The 21748-nt window shown below is 38.8% G+C and overlaps 1 protein-coding gene across 2 annotated transcripts in view; it reads right to left on the reverse strand.

The window, feature by feature from the left end:
• Positions 1-21748, reverse strand: part of LOC107666287 (microtubule-associated protein 1B-like) — a 53547-nt gene that overhangs the window by 4021 nt on the left and 27778 nt on the right. The window contains exons 3-7 of one of the 2 annotated variants that reach the window (XM_016457519.1): positions 13992-14074; positions 13679-13816; positions 1944-12330; positions 1529-1583; positions 1091-1164 (exon numbers count right to left, since the gene is read on the reverse strand). In XM_016457519.1, the coding sequence (XP_016313005.1) occupies positions 1537-1583; positions 1944-12330; positions 13679-13816; positions 13992-14074 (10655 nt within the window). In that variant the 3' untranslated portion in view covers positions 1091-1164; positions 1529-1536. Of the gene's footprint in view, positions 1-934; positions 1165-1528; positions 1584-1943; positions 12331-13678; positions 13817-13991; positions 14075-21748 lie in introns of those variants that run through there. The other variant, XM_016457518.1, reaches the window with a different exon arrangement.

Raw genomic sequence — 21748 nt, forward strand, 5'->3', positions numbered from 1 at the left:
AAGTAAGACCTTAGGACAGGGGTTTTCAATCCCTACATTAAACAACATGCTTAATTAATATCTTGAGAGTACACTTTAAAGGTCTCTGCACACTGTATTGTATTCGAAATCCTAAAAATTCGTCACACACAGAAACCTTGCACACTGAGTCCGATGCGTATTAATTAATCCATTGTGAAAAAATTTGCAAAACAGCACTAAATGGAGTCTTCAAGCAGTGAGGATGATTTTGTTGTCCTCTCGCTTCTTAAAAAAGAAAAGGAAAGGAAATATTGGGTCCATCCAATCCTGATATATAGAGAGGAAGGAGAGTTCCCCCTCCTTATTAAGGAGCAGCGGGATTATCACGGGCGATTCAAAGTTTACTTCAGGATGTCAGTGGCTCAGTTTGATGCTTTTGCTAGCGATACTGGAGCCACATATTAAAAACAAGACCACCAATTTCTGTGAACTCAGTGTGCAAGTATCTATATACAGTGCTTTGTGCTGCGAGACGAAGTGGATGAACTTGACAATCGCCATTCTGGATTGGCGTTCGCTTGTACGATGGCTCAGAACTGTCAAAACACCTCTCAAGATGCTTGCTACGGATGCGAAAAATTGAAAAAAATCGAACCCGAACCGAATTTTTTTATGATGGACGAATATTTCGGAGGCAGTCTGTAAACGTGATTGACATAACGTGAGGTCGTATTTATTTTTTTCATGTGCGAAAAGTTCAGATGAAATTTTCGGACTCAGTGTGCAATGGCCCTAACTTTGACAGGCCAGAAAGAAATTTGTAAATGTTTTTTTTTTTTTTTTTTTTTGCATACTTCCTAGTACCCCCTTGTGTCCCTAGACACCAGTTTGAAAGCCCCCGTTTTAGAGGATTACTACAACAAACATACAAACTCATCCATATATTTCATTTTAGTGTAAAGTCAAATCATACCTGTAGATTAGTGCCCCATTGTGCTTTCCCTTCTAGGAGTGCATCTAGAACTGCACGGCTGGGTTCACCACTGCCTGGGTCATTTCCACTGATGACATAGTATGCTGCTCGCACTCGCTTGAAGAATTCTTGATCAACATTTTTAGCACTGCAGTGGTTGGGAATGTAAGCTAGATCGACATAGATGGGTTGTCCAGGTGGAGTCCCAGTGCTGGATTTCAGGTTGGAGCCTAAAAGAATATACCATTGGTTATTTGCATGTGTGGTTTAATGAAGAACCATTGCTGTACAGTTGAGATATTTGTCTGGCTTTTACTGATATTTCTTCCATGTTATGGCTGATTGCCAATAAATTGACAACATTAAAATTCTGTACTAGTTTGTCTAAATAAATTAAAAACACTAATTAAAAAGCACTAAAAACTAAAATAAGTTATTTTAAATGCTACAAGTGAATTTAAGTATCACAACATTATAATGTACAGTATGAAAAATGGATGTTAATTTTAGCAAAGATTACTTTTAAAAGCATTAAATAGAGTTTTTGAAGAGCTATTACATGACAGTGGAGATAATCTAAATGTAAATATCCACCTTTTTCTTCAACGTGGAAGTAAGCCTATGGGCAAGACTTTCGGTTCATTAGCCGCTATAAGGAAATAACGAGAAGAATAACAACATGCAGTAAACGGTAAAACTGTTTGCACTAGAAACCAGTGTGTTCCTAATTAAGATAATACATTAAAATAATTTGGTAAGACGCACCAGTTTTCAATATCAAGCAGCAAAATGAACTGTTTTGTACAGCTAAAAATAGCTGGACGCGGATGAAACCGGAAGCCAGACCCATAAAATTTACAAATGGCCACGCCCATTTTTACGGGAAGAAAAAGGTGGATAGGTAAATTAACATGCACAGTTAAATATCCAATATTGGCTGATAAATGATCAAATCTATTAACATTACTCGATAACCGATATGGTACTAATGTGTCATGCATATTTGTACCTGCATTACTCTTAACGCCATTGACCAGTCCTCTTCCTGGGTTGTGGATGTCTCCCCTGGATCCCTGTGTCTCAGACATTTTGGACAAACGAAAAGTCCTCTCCGAATCTTTTCTTTTAAGATCATGAGGTGAGGAGTCTTTGGATGTCTGCTTCACAGGGGTAGTAGATCTCCTGCTTTTTTTATCTCCTTTACGTGCTGGCGATGCAGACTTTCCTAGTGTCTTCCTCAAGCCTCTATTTGTTTTTAGGTCTTTCTTCACTGGTCGTTCAGTGTGGGTCTGGCCATTAAGAAGGGCCTCTGGGTCCACCATGCACACATCAGGGTGTGGAGGGTGAGGAAGAGGGTCTTTCATTGGAATGGGCGGGGGATCGTGACTCCTCTGGGAGGAGGAATGATGACTTCCTCCGCCGCCGCCAACTGCAGACATTTTGTCCACAGGTAGATGCTCTGCGTCTTCATCAGAATCAAGGTTCCCTTCTGCTGTAATTGAAGGACATTCCTCAGTCTCTGGAGGAACATCTGAGTCAGACTGAGATGGTAGTGACTCGCTCAAAGATGTAGGAGGAGTTTCCTCCCCTGCTAGCATAATGCCATGCCCAGTCGATGTACCACTCGGTATGCTGTGCGATCCCTCCTTACCATCTTCATGGCGACTGTGGGGATGACGATGCTGCTGCTTGTGAGATCTCCTTTTGACAGAATGCTGCTCACGCTCATCACCATCATCATCCCTTGAATGATCGCTTTTAGCATCTTCCTCTCCATCCTCACTCGATAGTTCCTGTGGGCTTGGATTAATGAATGATGGAGAGATATCTCCTTTGCGGTGTTTGAAGAGCGAAGGTGAATGTGAGGACATGGCCTCCATACCAAGATCAGAGGGTCGAGTGAATTCCTCATCTGATTTCTTGGAGACCTCAGGATAATAAGCCTGTGCTCCTGATAGTGGAGTTGGTGGACGTTCTTTTGAATCATACTTCACTTCCTCCTCTTCATCCCCCTTTTCCTCCTTTATACCCTCATAAACATCTTCTCCATAGCCAGGTGGAGCCTTTAGACATACAACATTTTCATGCTGCATTGTGGACGCAAAGGCACTATGCTGGCTGGACTCAACTGTATCTGTTTTTTTGCTGTCTTCTTCCATCAACTTTTCTTCTGTTTGCTCTTTCTTCTCTTCCATTTTTTCTTTACATTCCTTTTCTACAATTGTTTCAATTTGTTCTACCTCTTTCTTTACTTTTGACTGCTCCGTTTTCCCTTCACAATCGCTCTGCTGCTCTGACTTCTTGCCATCATCTAGGCTCTCTCCCATCTTTTCTGACTTCACTTCGACCATCTTTTCAGGTTGTATCTGTTCTTCCTCCATTGCTTTATGTTTTACTCCTCCTTTCTCATCTGTCTCATGCTCCTCTTCATATTCCATTTTGCTCACTTTTGCTTCTTTCATTTCAACCCCCTCCTGTACTTTTTCAGGCAAGTCTTTAATGTCCTCAGACTTCTCTGCCCCTTCTTGCTTCATACTTTGTTCACTTTGTGTGTTGGTACTGAGAGGCCCACATGTTGTAACTGGCACCTTCTGAGAACTTTTCACTTCTGTTGGTCCATCTGTGGTTTGCAGATCAAATGAACGTAATATCGTGGTTGAGGGTTTTACATCAGCATGTTGCTCTGGTAAAGATGCTGTGCTTAATTTTTCAGTAGCTGAAGATCTTTCACATTCAATTCTACATGGCAAGGTTCCTTCCTCAAAACTGCTTTTGTTATCCTCAGGCTCATCGTCAGAGGATTTTTCCTGCGACTGTTTGTCTGTAGAGTCAGCCTTCTCCAAAGGTGCAATGTCAAACTTAAGAGATGTCGCAGATGCCACCTCAGTTGGGTGAGTTGCATGCTCAGAAGTTGCTGATTCTGGTGATTTTGAGGAATGTGGCTCTGCTACATGTTTAGGAAGAGAGACATGATCCCTGTCAGATTTAATGCTTGACATATCCTCCTCTGACTTTTCCTCTGCTGATGATGTTTGATCTTGAAGAAATGATTTGGATTCCTCCAAGGGACTGAGAGGAGAAAACCTGGCAAGACTAGATATTGATTCAGCTGTAGTTGTAGCAGGTGTCATTCGGTCTGTGACTTCCATGTATTCATCTTTTTTTAAACATGGTAAATCCATAATGGGCGATTCTTCCTCTTTTAGCGATGAGTACTCATATGATATACTGTCTCCATCTGATCGTAGTTGGACACTAGGAATATTAATCAACGTTTCTAGGCCTTCTCCAAGGTGTTGACCAGTTGAATATGAGGCAGACGTTGAGGAAGAGTAACTAAAGGATGAAGATGATGAGTAAGTTGCATCAGACATGGCTGATTGAGCAACAGCTTGGGATTCAGTCAATTCATGCTTTTTATCAGATGTTTTCTGTGGTTCATGTTTGTCATCGCTGGGTTTGGGTATGTCATATTGGACTGAACAAGTATATTTTTTCTTGGACTGTTCATCCTCCTTGCTGATTACATCCTTGTGCTCTGCAGGTACTGATAAAGGCTCTGTTATGGCAGACTTTTTTGTGGATGAATCACCATCTGTCTGTAGATCTTCTGCAGATGCTCCAGATGCTAAGGAACCAGTAGTATCTTCTTGTTTTGTTTCGAATGGTTTAGATATAGTCATGGTATCAAATGCTACTTTGGACTCTTTTTCAGACATCTCTCTGGCACCCTTTTCAATATCCAAGTCACTTGCATCTTCATCTTCCTCCTCATCATAGTCATCCTCTTCTTCTGCAAATATTTTTTGGCTTCTGACCAAGCATTCCTCTGTCTCTGCACTCACAATTAATGACTTGCTGGAAAGAGAATCTGTTTTTCCAGTGCACTCAAGTGCAAGAACGTTGTCATCGACTTTCATGGACTGCCCTGAAGAACCAGGAGCGGTGGTGTTGGGATCTTCAGGTGATAACCTGGCAGGAAGCATGTCCTTTTCAGGTGGTGAGAATCGACCAGAAGAAAACAGGTCACTTTGGCTTTCAGCTGAATCCAGTTCGTTTTTATATTTGTAACCTTCACTTGAGATTGGACTCTCCATTTTGTTCTCATCGGAAGCAGATGTTGATGAAGTTGTTAGACTCTGAAGACTTTTATCTTGTGATGATGTAAGAAGCCCTTGTGGAGGGGGAGATTCAGTCACATGGGTTTTTGTCTTGTCCAGATCCTCTGAATGAGGCGTTGCCAATGTTGCTTCTGTTTTATGGTCTTTCTCTTGTGTATCAGGTTTTGAAAGGCTGGAAGCAGATGTACATGGCTCTTTATCTGGCAATTTAACATGACTTCCATCATCTTTTCCTTGAAGAGGAGAATGTGTGTCCTCTTTCTCCTTCTCCTTCTCTTCTCTCTCCAATTTCTCAGAATTGTCTTGAAAATCACTAGAGGCAAACAAGCTTGAACCTGCTGCCGAAGCTTTGCTGTCACATGTAAAACTATTGTCGACAAAAAGATCTGGTCTCTCTTCTCTAACCAGATCTTCTTCTTGGTATCGCTCCTTATTGTCTTGCTCTGAGTAGGCACTGTGGCTGCTGTGAATACTTGGTGAGGTCTGGTAATCAACCTTGCTGAAAGACACTGGCTCTTCATCACTTTGTTCCTCTACTGAACAAGCAGCTCCAAGCAAAGTGGCCTGACTTGTTTTTCTGTTGTCATCTAAATCTCTATCCAGACTAGGGTACTGGTCCTCTTCCTCTCTTCCTCTCGCAGTGTCTTTTGAAACAGGCTTTTCATATGGCTCATATTTAGAGGCTTCATAGCTTTCTTTTTCCACTTCACAGGTCATCTTGTCATCAGATTTCATTTTCTCACTATCAGACTTTTCAGCACATTTCTCATCAGCACTGCCAGTCTTTTGAAAATCAGAATGTGACTCTAACCCTGGAGAGGCAATCTCTCGTTCTCCTTCCCTTTCCCTCTCAGCCTCCTTCTCCGGTTTTACTGCTTCCTTTGAAGAGAGCAATGCTTCATGTTGGTCATCCTCAACACTTGCCTGACTGTCAGAGCTGGGCAGTGTGATACTTGTTGGTTTGCTCTCAGTTAGAGTCTCGGAGACAGCTTTACTACTTGTATCTGTAGTAGGTGGTGTAAGTGATGTGGTATCCACCTTAAACTCCTTCTCTGGTTCAGGTGATGTTCCACTGGAATCTCTAGTCAACTCTTTTTTTTCTAAATGGGCCACAATTTCCTCTTTTTTCATACTTGTCTCAGAACTGCTTGCCTTTGGTTCTTCATACTTCCAAGGTTCCACAGATAATGGTCTTGAACCAGCCCCTCCCACACAAACAGCATCTCCTTCATCCTCCTCAGTACTTTCATCTTCATCTGAAAATTTGGTTGAAAATGTAGTTTCAAAGGTTGACTTGGTGTCTTTTGTTTTGTCCACAGTTGAGGAGGCTTCTTCAATGAATTTTTCTTTATAATCTAAATTTAATTTGAATCCAATGTCCGACGATGGGAACGTATAGGTTTCATGTAATGATGTGTCTTGTTTGATATCTCCTTTAGGTTCATCTTTCAATTCCACTTTTTCTTTACAACTCAGTTCTGAGGTCTCAAGCATTTGTTCTGAAGATTCTACCAAAGATTTCGGTTTGGCTCCCAAGTCCATTTTGCTGTTTAATTTATCTGACACCAATTTTGATGCATCTTCTTTCATTAATTTCTCCTCGGGCTCTTTGCTTACTTTTGAATCAGTTGTTTTATCTTCTGCAATGGGAAGATCTGTTTTCTTCAGTGTGTCTAAAGTATCATGTTCTGATTTTGAATCCAGAGTTTTTGATTCTGTTGAAATCTGTTCTGGCTTTTCTTCCACAGATATTGCCTTACGTTCTTGTTTTGTGTCAGATGGCACATCTGTCGCCATGCTTGGTTGAGGTTCTTCAGTTTCAATCTCTTCAGTGTGTTTTTCTTCATACTGTTGGTCGTTTTTAGCAGCGGCACTCTCGGATACTGATTGATCTGTAGATATCTGAAGTTGAGTATCCTCCACACACTTATCTTTAGATTCATACGGTTTTGGGGAAATGTCTTCAAACTCAACTGGTTGTTCAGAATTGACAAATATGCCTTTGCTTATTTCATCCACTTTAGCTTGCACATCTTCTTTCTCTGGTGTTATTGTCTGGGGTCCACTCTTCACTTCAGAATCAAAATCAGATTTAGAGATAGTATGCATATCTCTTTTTTCATAAGTCTGACATTCTGTAGACTCTTCATCTGGTTTGCTAGTTAGCTTCACAAACTCTTTGTTTTTCTGGGCCTGATAATCTTTAGAGGACAAATCTAATTTCTCAGATTCAGACAGCAAAACTTGACCTTGGCTCAATTCTGGTTGTTCCTCTTTAGGTTCTTGGTGTAATATTGGTAAGGAATCCATTTTGTCTGAAATTGAAATTTGTGTTTTGGATTTAGTATCCTCTACAGTTTCCATATCTTGGCTAATTTCATCGGTGTCCTGTGAAATGACGGAATGTGTTATTTGAGGCTCTTCTTTGTATGATACATCTGCTTTTTCTAAATGTTGTGTGGTTTGAGTTTCTTCTAATAGCTTCTCCTTTAAGTATTCATCTTGTTTACTAGTCATTTCAGTCTCACTTAGAGTTGCCTCTAATATATGAGGTTTCATCTCTTGTGCTGACATCCCTTTAGATTCTTGATCATCTTTAGCAGACATATCCTTCTCTATAATGGACACTTCTACATGCATCTCTGTAGATTGAACATCTGGTTTTGAGAGGGAAATTTGCTCTGGCGTCACAGATTTTGCTTTCTCTACATTTGTATCCCTAGAGTCTTCGTGTTCTTTGGCAGCTGAAATCATTTTCTCATATGTCAGTCCAGCCTCACTTTTACTTTCTACCTTTTCTTCATCTTTCAGTGTAACATCTGTTTTTTCACTTAACTGTTGTATTTGAGATTTGAGGCCATCTCTGTCTTCTTTAAATGGGCTTATACAGACAGATGAATCAGTTTCCTCCAAAGCCACCTGTTCAGGTGTAATATCAGTTGATTCAGATTTCTGCTCAGAGGTCTTTTCCGGTTTAGTTGTCACATCTGTCTCTACAGTGTCTTGTGTCTCCATATATGCTTTGGCTACTTCATGAGATGTTGATGTTTCTGCTTTTATATCTGTGCTTTCTATGGACTGACAAGATATATCAGTCAGATCTTTCTCTTTGGATTCCTTGTCCAATTTAGAAGATATTTTGGCTTTCTCTGACTGAATTTCTTCTTCTTCTTTCTCCTGTTTTTCTATCTCATAACTTTCCAGAACCACTGGAAAACTCTTTTCTTGAAACTCTTCTTCATTTGCATTTTTCTTATCAAAATCCTCTTTAGAGGGCAATGCTGCTTTTTCTGGTTCTGATATTACATCACTTTTATCTGTAACCTCTGCATACTTTAATAATTGGTCTTCCTCATGTTTCCCTTCAGTATCATCTCTCTCACCCTCCTTTTCTTTCTCCTCTCTTTTCTCTTCTTTGTCTGTAGACAATTTTAAATCAAAAGTTTCTTCAACGTCATGATCATCAGATAATTTGGTATCTTTATCCTCAAGAATTACAGCCTTGCTGCTCGCTTTTAAGTCCTCTTCAACTTTGCCCTTCTTTTCAACACTTGGATCAGGCATTACCTTTGTATCACTTATTTCTTTTGATGGTAGAACTGGTAGACTTTCTTTTTTAGCTGACAAGTCATCAACAAGTGGGGAAGGGGCAGAGGTTACTTCCTGGATTCTCTCCTTTTCTTCCTCCTCTTCTTGAGGTATTTCTTTCTCATCTAAAATATCAGGTTTTTGTTTTACACTCTCCTTTTCAGATTCAATTTCAATGGAGCTAACTGGCACTCCTGGTTTTTGATGAGTCTCTTTAAGACGAACTTTATCCTTCCCTTCCACAGGTGGCATTCTGAGGGGAGAGTGAGACGCACTAGGTGGTCCAGAATATGTAGGAGAAGCCATTTTTACAGTGCTGTCATCAGGGCTAATGCATCGGTCTTCCACATCTGAAAAAACACTAGCTTCAGTAACAGGAAGCTTAGAAACACTGTGCGATGGGGAGGAGAGTATTGTTTGTACTTCAAAAAATGAGTCCTCCCTAAAAGGTGACACTGACGCCTTCTCCATCTCAGGTGGTGAGGATTTTTCATCAGATGAAGTATCAGGACCTAAAGGCACAGGACTTTTGGGTTTGTCCATTTCTTTCTCCTTGTGTTCAAGTTTATCAGGTGAGGCATATGCTTCTTGTAACTTTCCAAGTGAAATTTCAACATTTGGTGTTTGATCCTCATATTCATCCTCCTCTTCATCACCGTAATGGACAGCCATCTCAATTCCCTCAGTTTTGCCTTCTAAGGGAAGTGGTGGAGATTCCTCAGAGGGAGATGATTTGAAACACTTGTCTTCCTCTAAGGAGGATGTTGGTGAGATGGTTCCAGCTGAATGTAGGTAGTCTTTTTCTTGGGTGGCCTCAGTCTGGGTAACCGGTTGAACGGTATCCAAGACAAGGGAACTTTTTCCAGTGTCTTCAGTCTGAGGTGCTGTGACTGATGCCACTGACTGATCTTCTGCAACGGAAGTGGGTAAAGAAGACAGTTTGTCATACTCTGTTATAGACGTTGCTGAAGAAACATGTTCTTCTTCAGCTAGTGGTGCTGCAAGTATGCTGGTATAGATGGAAATAGGTGGCTCCTGTGCACCAATCAATACTTTGCCTGTTCCATTGCCCATTGCAGCAGCTTGCATTTCTCTCATTCCATGGATGGCATCAAAGGAGCCTGGTTGGTCTGGGACCGAGACATCATAGCCACCAACCTCATATTGAAGGTGTGGTATCCTGTCCTCTGCTTCTTCATGGATCTCCTCATCTGAGATGGTCTGTTCAGTCTCAGAGTAACCAGGGATGGTTTCATCCTGAATGTATGATAAGTTTTCAGCTGCTGCAGCAGCTTGGGCTGTAGAGGTAATGCCAGCTGTAACACCTCCAACATTTGACAAATATGCATCCTCTTCTTCCTTTACTTTCTCAGCAGAGAATTCCTTTATTTCTTCATCGGCAATGGCATCCAAATCCTCTGCCTCCTCTAGCTCAGCTTTTTCAATCACATCCTCTTCTTCAAACTGCGCCTCTTCAGTTTCAGTCTTTCTTTCCTCCACTTGTTTTTGCTTCTCCATTTCCTCAACTTCATGTTTTCTGTCCACGCCCTCTAAATCTTTGGTTTCCTTTGTTGCCCCTTCATCCTCTTCATCTCCTATTCCCATGTCTTCCTCCTCCTCCTCCTCCTCTGCCATCTTCTTAACAGGCTGTATCTCAACCTCCTCTTCATCTTCATCTTCAATTGCAGCACCCTCATCCTCAAATTTCTCCAATTCTGATGTTTGGGTCTCATCCTGTTGTTCTTTCACTTCTGCTGATGGCACTTCTTGGATTTCTGCTGATGGTGCTGCTTCTTTCTCTGTATTTTTTTGTTCCACAATATTGGTTTCTGTAACATGATCTTGTTCTTGCTCCTCTGCAACATTTGAAGTTTCTTTGTCTCTTTCAGCTGGTAATTCAGAGACAGTAAGGGCACTTTTAGGAGCTTCAGATTGATCTGTTGTTTCAGTGGGTCTCATTTCTTCAAAGTCTTTTGTTAAATCTTCTGGAGTAGAGGGAGCAGATATTACTTCTCCTGTCCCTTTTTCTGGTTTCTCAGGCTCAGTCTTCTCAGCCACTGGTTGGGCCGCAATCTCTGCACTCTCTACCTTGGCAGTTGTAGGTTTGCTCTTTATTGTTTTGGGTTTCCCTTGGGTTTTGGCCTTGTAGAGGGTCTTTCTGACCTCTGGTGTAAAAGGTTTCAGGTCAGGTTTAGTTATTTTTCTCAGTTCAGGTTTTGTAGTGTCCTTGGTTTTAAACTTTTTCTCATCTTTTTTCACAGCATCATCTTTTTTAATTTCACGTTTTTCTTTTTTAACTTCCCTCTTTTCTTTGTCTTTCTTTTCATCCATTTTAGACACCCTTTCCTTGGGGTGTTTTTTCAGTGATTTCTCTTTCAATATTTTTTTCTTTTCTGTCACATCTGCTTTTGGTTTCAGGGGCTTGGTGTGCTTCTTTTCTTCTTTTTTCTCAATCTTGTTCTCATTGACAGAGTCACTCTTTATGTCGACAATGGATACATCCTCATGCTCATCGGTTTCTTTCTTAAAAGGCTTAGCTGGTGCTTGAGTCTTGGGAGATGATTTGAGACTTTCTTTGCTGTCAGTTCTTTGCTTTAGCTTTGTTTGTTTTACCGCTGAAGGTGAAACACCAGAATTTATGTCTTTTTGGGTGGCTACCGGATACCGCAAGAAATCAAGGTGCTTCAACTTTTCAAGCCCTTCAAGGATTTTGTTCTGCGGTGCATTTCCTGGAAACAAAACTCTGATAATTTTTTCTGTAGGGTTGGCAGGGAGCCATACAACGAGAGCAGTAATAGATGTCAAATACGGTACAGATATTTCTCCCTCTTTTCCATTGGGAAGCACTATGCCTGTCTTGGCCTTGCTGTTACCTGCCCACTTCTGCATGAGGAACTGCATTTCCTTACTGTCCTTCACAGGGTTCAGGACAAACATGTCTAACCTGCCCACACCCATCTTGTGAAAAAGAGTGATGGGCTCGATGGTATTACTAACCACTCGAAAAAGAGGCTCAGGCTTAATTCCTATCTTGTTGAGGTATTGCAAAGTAAGAGAGGCTTCCTCAATGCTTCGCTTGACTTTCAAATTTGATTCTGATGTGCGAAGCTTCTCAGGTACGTTGAAGAACACAACTCCGAGCTCGGGTGATATCAGGTTTTTCATCCAATCACTATAGGTGGTTGAGCCTTGAGACTGTTCTTCCTCTTGTTCTGCAACCTTCCTTTGAAGGAGTCCATTGATCCCGGGAAGATTATCAGCACCAATATGCGTAAGAAGGATAGAATCAATACGATCTAAATGTCTGACAAGCTTCCAGAAGCATGACCTTCTGTCAGAGCCACCGTCAATCAAAATGTTAAACCCATTGACGGCAAAAAGCGCAGAATCCCCCCGTCCACCAGGAAAGATGTAGCAGCAAGGCTTTGACAGCTTTAGGAATCCTCCAGAGGTTGGAGGCTCCAGAAGGTCAAATGGGGATGGTACATCCACAGTCTCAGATATGTATTCGGTAAACTCCGTGACCCCCTCCATCTTCGGGAGTATGGGCTCTGGATTCAGCCTATAATTCAGAAACTCCCTAATGCGTTGCTGTTGCCCCAGAGAGCTCCAGCCTGCCTCACCACGGCAAGACACAGTCAGTGATGCCCGCTGTCCAGAGCTGGATTTAACCAGCAAATTACTGACCTACGTGAGAAAAAACAAGTCCAAAATTAGTCACAATATACATATATATTTCATATCAATGTGAATACAATTACAGTATCTCACAGAAGTGAGTACACCCCTCACATTTTTGTAAATATTTTATTATATCTTTTCATGTGACAACACTGAAGAAATGACACTTTGCTACAATGTAAAGTAGTGAGTGTACAGCTTGTATAACAGTGTAAATTTGCTGTCCCCTCAAAATAACTCAACACACAGCCATTAATGTCTAAACCGCTGGCCACAAAAGTGAGTACACCCCTAAGTGAAAATGTCCAAATTGGGCCCAATTAGCCATTTTCTCTCCCCGGTGTCATGTGACTCATTAGTGTTACAAGGTCTCAGGTGTGAATGGGGAGCAGGTGTGTTAAATTTGGTGTTATCGCTCTCACTCTCTCATACTGGTCACTGGAAGTTCAACATGGCACCTCATGGCATAGCCAGTGGCTAATGTTAGATATTATTTAGTCGCCCAGAGTAAGATTTAGTCGCATATCCAAGTGATTTACTCGCAATGTAGAGGGTTGCAAGATAAACTTATTTGGTTCAGATGGTGTCAAGCGTGTGTGGCGGCAACCAGGTGAGGAGTACAAAGACAAGTGTGTCTTGCCTACAGTCAAGAATGGTGGTGGGAGTGTCATGGTCTGGGGCTGCATGAGTGCTGCTGGCACTGGAGAGCTACAGTTCATTGAGGGAACCATGAATGCCAACATGTACTGTGACATACTGAAGCAGAGCATGATCCCCTCCCTTCGGAGACTGGGCCGCAGGGCAGTATTCCAACATGATAACGACCCCAAACACATCTCCAAGACGACCACTGCCTTGCTAAAGAAACTGAGGGTAAAGGTGATGGATTGGCCAAGCATGTCTCCAGACCTAACCCCTATTGAGCATCTCAAGGTCTCTAACATCCACCAGCTCCGTGATGTCGTCATGGAGGAGTGGAAGAGGATTCCAGTGGCAACCTGTGAAGCTCTGGTGAACTCAATGCCCAAGAGGGTTAAGGCAGTGCTGGAAAATAATGGTGGCCACACAAAATATTGACACTTTGGGCCCAATTTGGACATTTTCACTTAGGGGTGTACTCACTTTTGTGTACTCACTTTTGTGGCCAGCAGTTTAGACATTAATGGCTGTGTGTTGAGTTATTTTGAGGGGACAGCAAATTTACACTGTTATACAAGCTGTACACTCACTACTTTACATTGTAGTAAAGTGTCATTTCTTCAGTGTTGTCACATGAAAAGATATAATAAAATATTTACAAAAATGTGAGGGGTGTACTCACTTCTGTGAGATACTGTATATTATCTAAACTTACCCCAGGATCAGCAAACACACGTGAGAAGGTTTGATGACCGAACACTCCAGTTTGGAGAACCAGGTCACCTTGGTCAGAACTCTGCCCACTCAGGACCAGCAGCTTGTGCACAGCTGGGTCAGATACAAGACAATGGATCTAGGACATAATAAGAGACAAAGAGGCCATTTAAAACACATTAGTCTATTAGAGTCAGTCTGTTTGCAGCAAGGTTATACTGTGACAAGGTTATTCAGTCTAACATCAAATCTATTATTTATCTTTATTAGAAACATATAGCAGCTTGTCCAGATATTTTCTTTAAATAACTTACCTCAGAGATAACAGTATCTTCTGATGGGTTCACTAATACAACCGTTTCAAGAACATCACTTTTGTGGTGCAGAGTCCTTTGACCTGGAAGAAATACATATGGTTTTTCTTGTTGATATTAAGTTACAAATATCTATTGTGATTCAGACTCAGATCTAGACTCATTGAGCCTATTCATGATTTGAAAATCTAATCTAAAAGAGATGCAGCATGGAGATACACACTAGTTAAAGGTCATCCTGTAAAGAAAGAAACTCTCATACAGAAATCAAAAGAAATGACGAGGCTTAAGCATTAGAAAGACTGTAAACAGTATTCTACAACAAATTCCTTAAGAGAAATGACTGTGCTTTCTATTGGCTTTTCAAAAATTGTTAAGCTATGAGTGACGCAGACAGCACACACAAACACGAACACATGCTAAAATGAGTGCTGTGCCTGCCTGTGATGAGGAGATTGTGAATAAAGAATGAATATTAGTCGAATTTAAAATAAACATTTGCATTTGAATGTTAGGTGTGCGTCTGGGAGCATCATCAGTGGCGCACGAGATGCGGTGATGATGTAAGCGACGTTGTTGCATTTTAATGTTTTGTTAGTCTAGCCCATGAGATGTGCCACTGCTGCGTTATTCATTCAAAATATTAGAGAAATATAGAAGCTCAATGCGGAGAAGATCTTGATTAGGTGAAAACCGAAACAAAGCCATTCACACAGAATGCATATTCAGCGCATTTTTATACGGACAAATATGACTGCTGCACTCGCGTCTTAAACAGTTGAAACTTTTAGAAAACACATCACAAATTTTTGGAGGTTTATTCCTTTTCACTGCGTCTCATATTTTTAAAGGCAATCTGTGTGAATGGTTTTCACTGCGTCTCATATGTTTTTAAAGGCAATCTGAGTGATGGGCGCTTCGGCTCTTTGGATTAAGCAATGCATAAATACATGATGCTGTTTTGTTCATAATTGTTTATGCAATTTAGGAAATTATATTTGATTTTTATGAGTTAATTTAGACGTAATGCACGTTTTTTTTATAGTTACTTCCTTGCGTTGACAACTTAAATGTGCTGCATTATTTTGCTCATTGCGCCCTCGGGAGACAAGACAAAAGTTTCTTTAAGACCTATTTAATCTGCATATAAAACATTAGAAATTAGATATTTGTTTAATTTTGATTGTGTGTTTGACTGTTAAAACAAAAAATTTTTGTTGTTTGTCTCAATAAATTGGGTTAATTTAAAAATACAGTGGTTAAATTAAAAAAAAAATTCTATTGCTCTGTTTTAAAAAAGGTTATAAAAAATGTCAATAATTATCGATACCGAACGATATGAAACATTATATCGTTGATACATTTTTTAGCTATATCGCCCAGCCCTAATTCAAGCTACTCTTTTGTAATAGTAGTTTGCAAAACTACTAACTACAATAAAGCTACTTCAGAGGGCAAAATATTTTTTAAATGTATAACTGTACAGTGATATAAATGTAATGATTATAATTTAATCAGAGCTGTACTTTTCACACACAAAACAATGAAAGTTTGAATGAAAAAATAAATAATTGGGTGATAACAACAAATTTCATACATTTACAATAAATATAATGAATAAAATAAGAATATTCCCTAGTTACATAACTGAATCAAAAACATAGTAAGAAACTAAATATTCGGCTATAAAGAAGTCTGAAGTACCATGAAGGAACTTGAATTAGTGAATCTTTTTTGATTCTGTTCATTTAATGTCTAAACAAAATGATTCACCTGAATAAATCACTTTAAGATGAACCGATTCACTAAAATGAATCACACTTCAGGACGAACCAATTTATTACAATGAACCAGACCTTCCAGCGCTACATATGCCAGAAGGTTGTTTAGGATTAAATGATTCAGTAAAACAAATCAGGCTTTCCCATGACGGCATTTGAGAAAGAGCTCACTTAGCAATGAATTTGCATGTGCAATTCAATATGACATTCAAAATACAACATGACCATTGGAAGTAGCTTCACTAGAAAAGGTTTGCTACTTTACTAGAAAAGTTTAGCTATGTTTAGTTAGTTGCTCCCCAAAACTGTATGCCAGTAGTATGCCAGAAAACTTATTCAGGAATAGGGCTAAATCATAACTCACTGAAATGCCCAACACAGTAGCAAGAGCTTAATCCTTTAAAGCATGTTCCTTAACAACAATGCATTGATTTGTTCATTTGAAAGTCAAACATAGCAGTCGTATGATTGATTAATGTTAATCAAAATGAATGTCCCTGCAGCAGGAGTAACATTGAAAGGCATAGCTATCAGTCACATCAATATTCAATCATTTAGAAAAGGACTCCCAAGATGTACAGAACAACATATCCACAGCTACAGTGGGTACGGAAAGTATTCAGACCCCCTGAAATTTTTCACTCTTTGTTATATTGCAGCCATTCGCTAAAATCATTTAAGTTAATTTTTTTTCCTCATTAATGTACACACAGCACCCCATATTGACAGAAAAACACAGAATTGTTGACATTTTTGCAGATTTATTAAAAAAGAAAAACTGAAATATCACATGGGAAAAAAAATTAACTTAAATGATTTTATCAAATGGCTGCAATATAACAAAGAGTGAAAAATTTAAGGGGGTCTGAATAATTTCCGTACCCACTGTAAAAGAATTAGTGCAATGTATTTCAAGGACAGTCCTGCAAGAATCCTGTTAATGAGACATCATGGACGTTTGGATCACAGTCATAAGTAAGGGGTTTAGGGTTTTAAGTGTAAATTAAGATAAGAGGATATCCATGCGAAGCTAATAAGGAAAAATCACATGACACAAATGCAACATAAGTCTACATCGTCTCAAAAGTCCAGTCCAAACACATTTATCCTGTGTTTTCAGTTGTATAAAGAGTGTTATAGGAGCAGGGTGTATTGAGGAATTAGTGGGATAATCAAAGATTTGCTGAACGCAGCACGACTGGGGTTTGGACCAAGCTGGCCTAAGCCCAGCCTTGCTTCTATGAGCCAGATGGTATGAGAAGGAAGTACAGAAGTGAAAGTACAACATATGTGAAGACTGCTGAGACAGATTACACCAGGACGCACTGAATGCAAATAATATGGGCTGCCACGGAAACTAGTGGCTCCGAACCTGCTGCCCTTTGCAAAGTAACAAAGTACAAAGAAACGAGGGCCGTATGAAAGTCTCAGGCACTGCAGTTGCTCTGCCTTAGGCACAATGCCCAGAGCTACATGGGTCTATTGGCCTTGTAATGAATGCATTGTGTGCTCTTTGGTGTTGTCTGATGAAAAGGATAACAAATGTAGGTGATAAAAATTACACATTTTTGAAAACTGTCAGAATTAGCTGGAAAAAAAAAAAATCACGGATAAAATATAATTTACAATTTCAAATAACAAATTCATTAAAAAAAGTTACATTGAATTGAATTTTTAAAATAAAAATAAATAAAAAATAATTACAGAAGACCCTTTAACAAAAACATATTTATTCAGTGGCATTTATACTATGATTAGCTTAAAAAGCACAATTTAATTCCTGTATTGACATATTTTGTATTCAAACAGGAATTTTTGGCAGGAAACGGTTCATTACTTTTTAAAAATAGTTAATAAAAACTACAACCCATGATTTGCTACTCACATATGGCATTGGGGGCGGGACATTCTCATTCTAGAGAGTATTTGATTGGGCATGCAGGATGAGTCACACATTTTTTTAATTCATTTTTTTCTGGAAAAGAAAGACTGTACATTTTCAATGTTTATATCTGCCAAAAGTGAAATTTGTCAACATTTGGAAGTACATTAGTATATTGATTATCTCAAATGGACTTAAAAACCACAAAACTACTTTGCCGTTTTAAATAAACAGATGGTTTTGGAGAGCGGTGTGTTCAGCCAGCTTCCAGTTTCCAATACTCCCTTTGGCACTTTTCCACAGTCACTAAAGAATGGGAAAGAATGTAGCATTGTAACAGTAGTCCAAAATTCCAAGGAATCCAGTAAATCCATTAAAGAACAAGCAACTTCATAACTGCTGATTATTAATTAATGACTTAAATTTGATAGCACAAACATCTTAATCGCATTAGCATCATAAAACACTGTCATTTTTAAGAAGGTCTCAGTGTAGAGATCCAGTCCTACCTCACCTGACCCCCTTGATATAAATATCTGCTCATGAACTCTAAAAATGAGAGCACTTCGTTAAAATAAGCTCAAACACTGCTATGGTAGAAGACAGATCAAGCATTCACACTGCTCCAGATATTTTGCTCTAGATATGGTCACCCAAGAGATTGAGGCCCGTGGAAATTTGGGAACAGAATCACCTCATCCGAGCATCTAAAACAGTCACTCATGCCACCGTCTTGTGCGCTTTTGGGAGCAAATAACCTTGTGAATGGCACATCTTGCTGTAGGACACTGTATTAGCAACACTAAATCTGTTTGTCTCCGTGGAACAAGCCATTTAATTCCCATTTCATGTACAGCTGGCACAGAGGTTGTGCAGTGGCCTTTCTTTTTATTTAAAATGCAAAATGAACTTTCATTAAACAAAGCACCACAGGTGTTTGTTGTTATCTAACTACTGTAGCTAACTAGCTTTTCAGAACGGAGGGAATTAATGTTACTTTTGAGGGACTTATTGTAATCCCATAAATGTGTCATCAATCCAGTCTTAGTCCAGTCCTCTGGTTGAGAGAAGTATGATGGGAAACTTGAAAAATCCATTAAAGTAATAATCAGAAATTATTATAAATGACACAGCTGGGCACCATCATTCCTGCAGATGAGCAATTTCTGCCACTGTATGTGATTTAAGTGCTCTATACAGCCCTAAAACAAGACTAACACAAGCTTCCCAATATTTCTATGACTTTGATGCTCCCTGTTGCATCTACACAAGAAGCACATGCCGTAGTTTCTTCTGGTAATTCTGTGATTTGGCAATGCCGAATGATTTTGCTGTTAAGCATATTAAAGCCTCTTTTATCACGGATGTGTCACTGAATCTCAGACAGCCACCTGGGTAAAGGGTGAGGCAGCGGCACAGTGACCCAGCAGGAGTGCATGTTGTGCTTTTATGCCTCATTTGCACGGACCGTTTCAAGATTTCAATTATTATACTGGCAATACTGGTTCACAGAACTCAAAAATAGTAATGTCTAATAACTAGCACAATAAGATGGCAGTCCTTTAATGGATAAAAACATTAAAGCAGCTGGGCAATCAAATTAACCTAATAAAATACTTAAATATTGATGTATATATAAAATATAGAATAATTAGGGCTAATCGGTAAAAAATAAAACCAATATAAAATGTATAATAAACACTTCAAAAACAGGATAAGTTGTTTTTAATCATTTAAAATAACAGTTTTCTGTTTAAATGCATTTTTAAAATTTTTATGCCAAAGCTGAATTTTCAGCACTCATTACTCGTCTTCTGAGTCACACAGAAATCATTCTATTATGCTGATTTTGTGCATATGAAACATTTCTGAAACAGTTGTGCAACTTTCTTTGATGAATAGAATGTTCAAAAGAACAACATTTATTTAAAATATAAATCTTTCATTACAACACAAATGTCTTCACTGTCACTTTTAATCAGTTTAATATCCTTGCTGAGTAAAACTATTAATTTATTTAAAAGAAAAAGCATAGTGATACCAAAACTTTGAACAGTAGTGGAATCCCATAAGCAATCCTATATATTTTTCTTTGATAAACAGCAAAAGTTTTTATCTTCATTATTTTAAATTTTTGCACAATTTACATTAGATATTTATGTTTACAAATAGATTTCAGTGTCTGAATTGTGGAAAGAGCACATTAGGCAAGATGTGGGCTACAGAGGAAGCGAGTTTTAAAGCAAGAAAAAGGGTACGAGAAGATTGTTGGTGCTTTACAACTGCTTCCTTGGGGTCCAGAAAACTCCAACCTAAACCTGAGCCAACTATGAGATCATGCCACCACACAGCCCGTTCATTAGCATTTGAAGCCACATCTTTGTTGTCCTGCATAAGGGCTGGATGTTTCTCCAACACTGACGAGACTCCACAACACTGCAGCATTTCACAACAATGTCCTGCTACCACAAAGACTTCTCATCATTCTATATCTACGTAATATGGCCACATGAATGTGGCATTTTAATAGGCAGGAACAAAAGAACAACAAAGAAACTAGAAGCTTGATAAGTGCATCTTTTAATCCTGATAATTGTGCAAAGATATAATATATACCCAGGCCAGCACAATAGTGAGCAGGCAGTTCAAATAAAAGAAAATGTCATGAGTACATACCAAGTGATGGAAACATACACATGCTGAGATGTTAATAACAGGTTTTAACTGCAATATAGAGGAGTGCTTATGAAAGGATGTAGAAAAGAGTATAAATAGCGGACACTTTCTGATCTAAGAGAGGACATGGGTCTGTTCTGTGAGTCAGCATCTGCTCTGAAATGTCAGTGTTTCCACAGTCCCTTAACCAGATGATTTACAGACAGCTTATGGGTTGTTTTGAAAACATATGCATCTAACCATAACATTTGATAGTATGTAAACAGATCTAGAAGTATTCATGTTGTCATCTTACATATCAAAGTAAATAGTAGGTCACTTTTAATGGAAAAAAATGCACAGTGTGACCTGTTTCATGCGTAATTCATTTAACATTAGAATAAGATATTCAAATGACTATTAACAAATAAAAGTACTCAAGGCCTTTAGAAGTTACATGAGCACAGCCAGATAGCTGTATGCCGTATTAAGCCTATCATAAATCTTTTCATTCTAAATATTATTCAGCCTTTTGAAGAGATCCTGTTAAAAAGAGTGGATGATTTTTTTCTTTGAAAACGTAATATTGTGTACTAGTGACTGCAAATCAAATGAACAAATTATAAAGTACTTTGTATAATGATCGCTACAGACATTGTCAATTGCGGCAACAACAGTGTGCTACTTTCATGTCTCCGTACCACTCATGGTCTCTATTTTAATATTAATGCAAGCTAGCTAATTGTTGCCATCTTGGGACTTAAAACAGTTATTGCTACCGACTACATAAAACCGCAGAAAACTGAGCATAAAACCCATAGACAACTGTTTAGAAAAACATGCAACCAATAAGTGATAAAGAAAACTTAAAATCGAGACATGTTAGGTCGTCGTTAAATATGTTAGCTAACTAGTCCATAGTAAAACTTACTTGGAACAGAGATTAATAATAATAATAATAATAATAATAATATTTGAAATAACATTACTTTTTGTTGCAATTTTTGTCTTTTTACTAGGTAGGTTGGTGCAATCAACCAAAAAAAAAAAAAAAACAATAAATTATAATAATAATAATAATAATAATATTTTAAATAACATTACTTTTTGTTGCAATTTTTGTCTTTTTACTAGGTAGGTTGGTGCAATCAACCAAAAAAATAAATATATATATAATTTTGACCCAAACCAGTGTTTTTGATCATTTATTTGGTCAGCAGCATAAATCTAAAATAAGACCTGATACCTGTTTTTTTATTTTATGCATTATTTTTTGTTACCATATTGGGTGGCAATGTCTCATCCAAATGAATTATTAATAAATTGAAGATGTATTATTGAGCTAAAGCTTACATTTAACTCACAGATTACAGATGCTAACATTCCACATTCCCAATAACCCGTTTGTCACGATGCACACACACGAGGAACGAGGAGAC

This window comes from Sinocyclocheilus anshuiensis, unplaced genomic scaffold (genome assembly GCF_001515605.1).
Source record: "Sinocyclocheilus anshuiensis isolate Anshui unplaced genomic scaffold, SAMN03320099.WGS_v1.1 scaffold1225, whole genome shotgun sequence".
Taxonomy (NCBI): Eukaryota; Metazoa; Chordata; class Actinopteri; order Cypriniformes; family Cyprinidae; genus Sinocyclocheilus; species Sinocyclocheilus anshuiensis.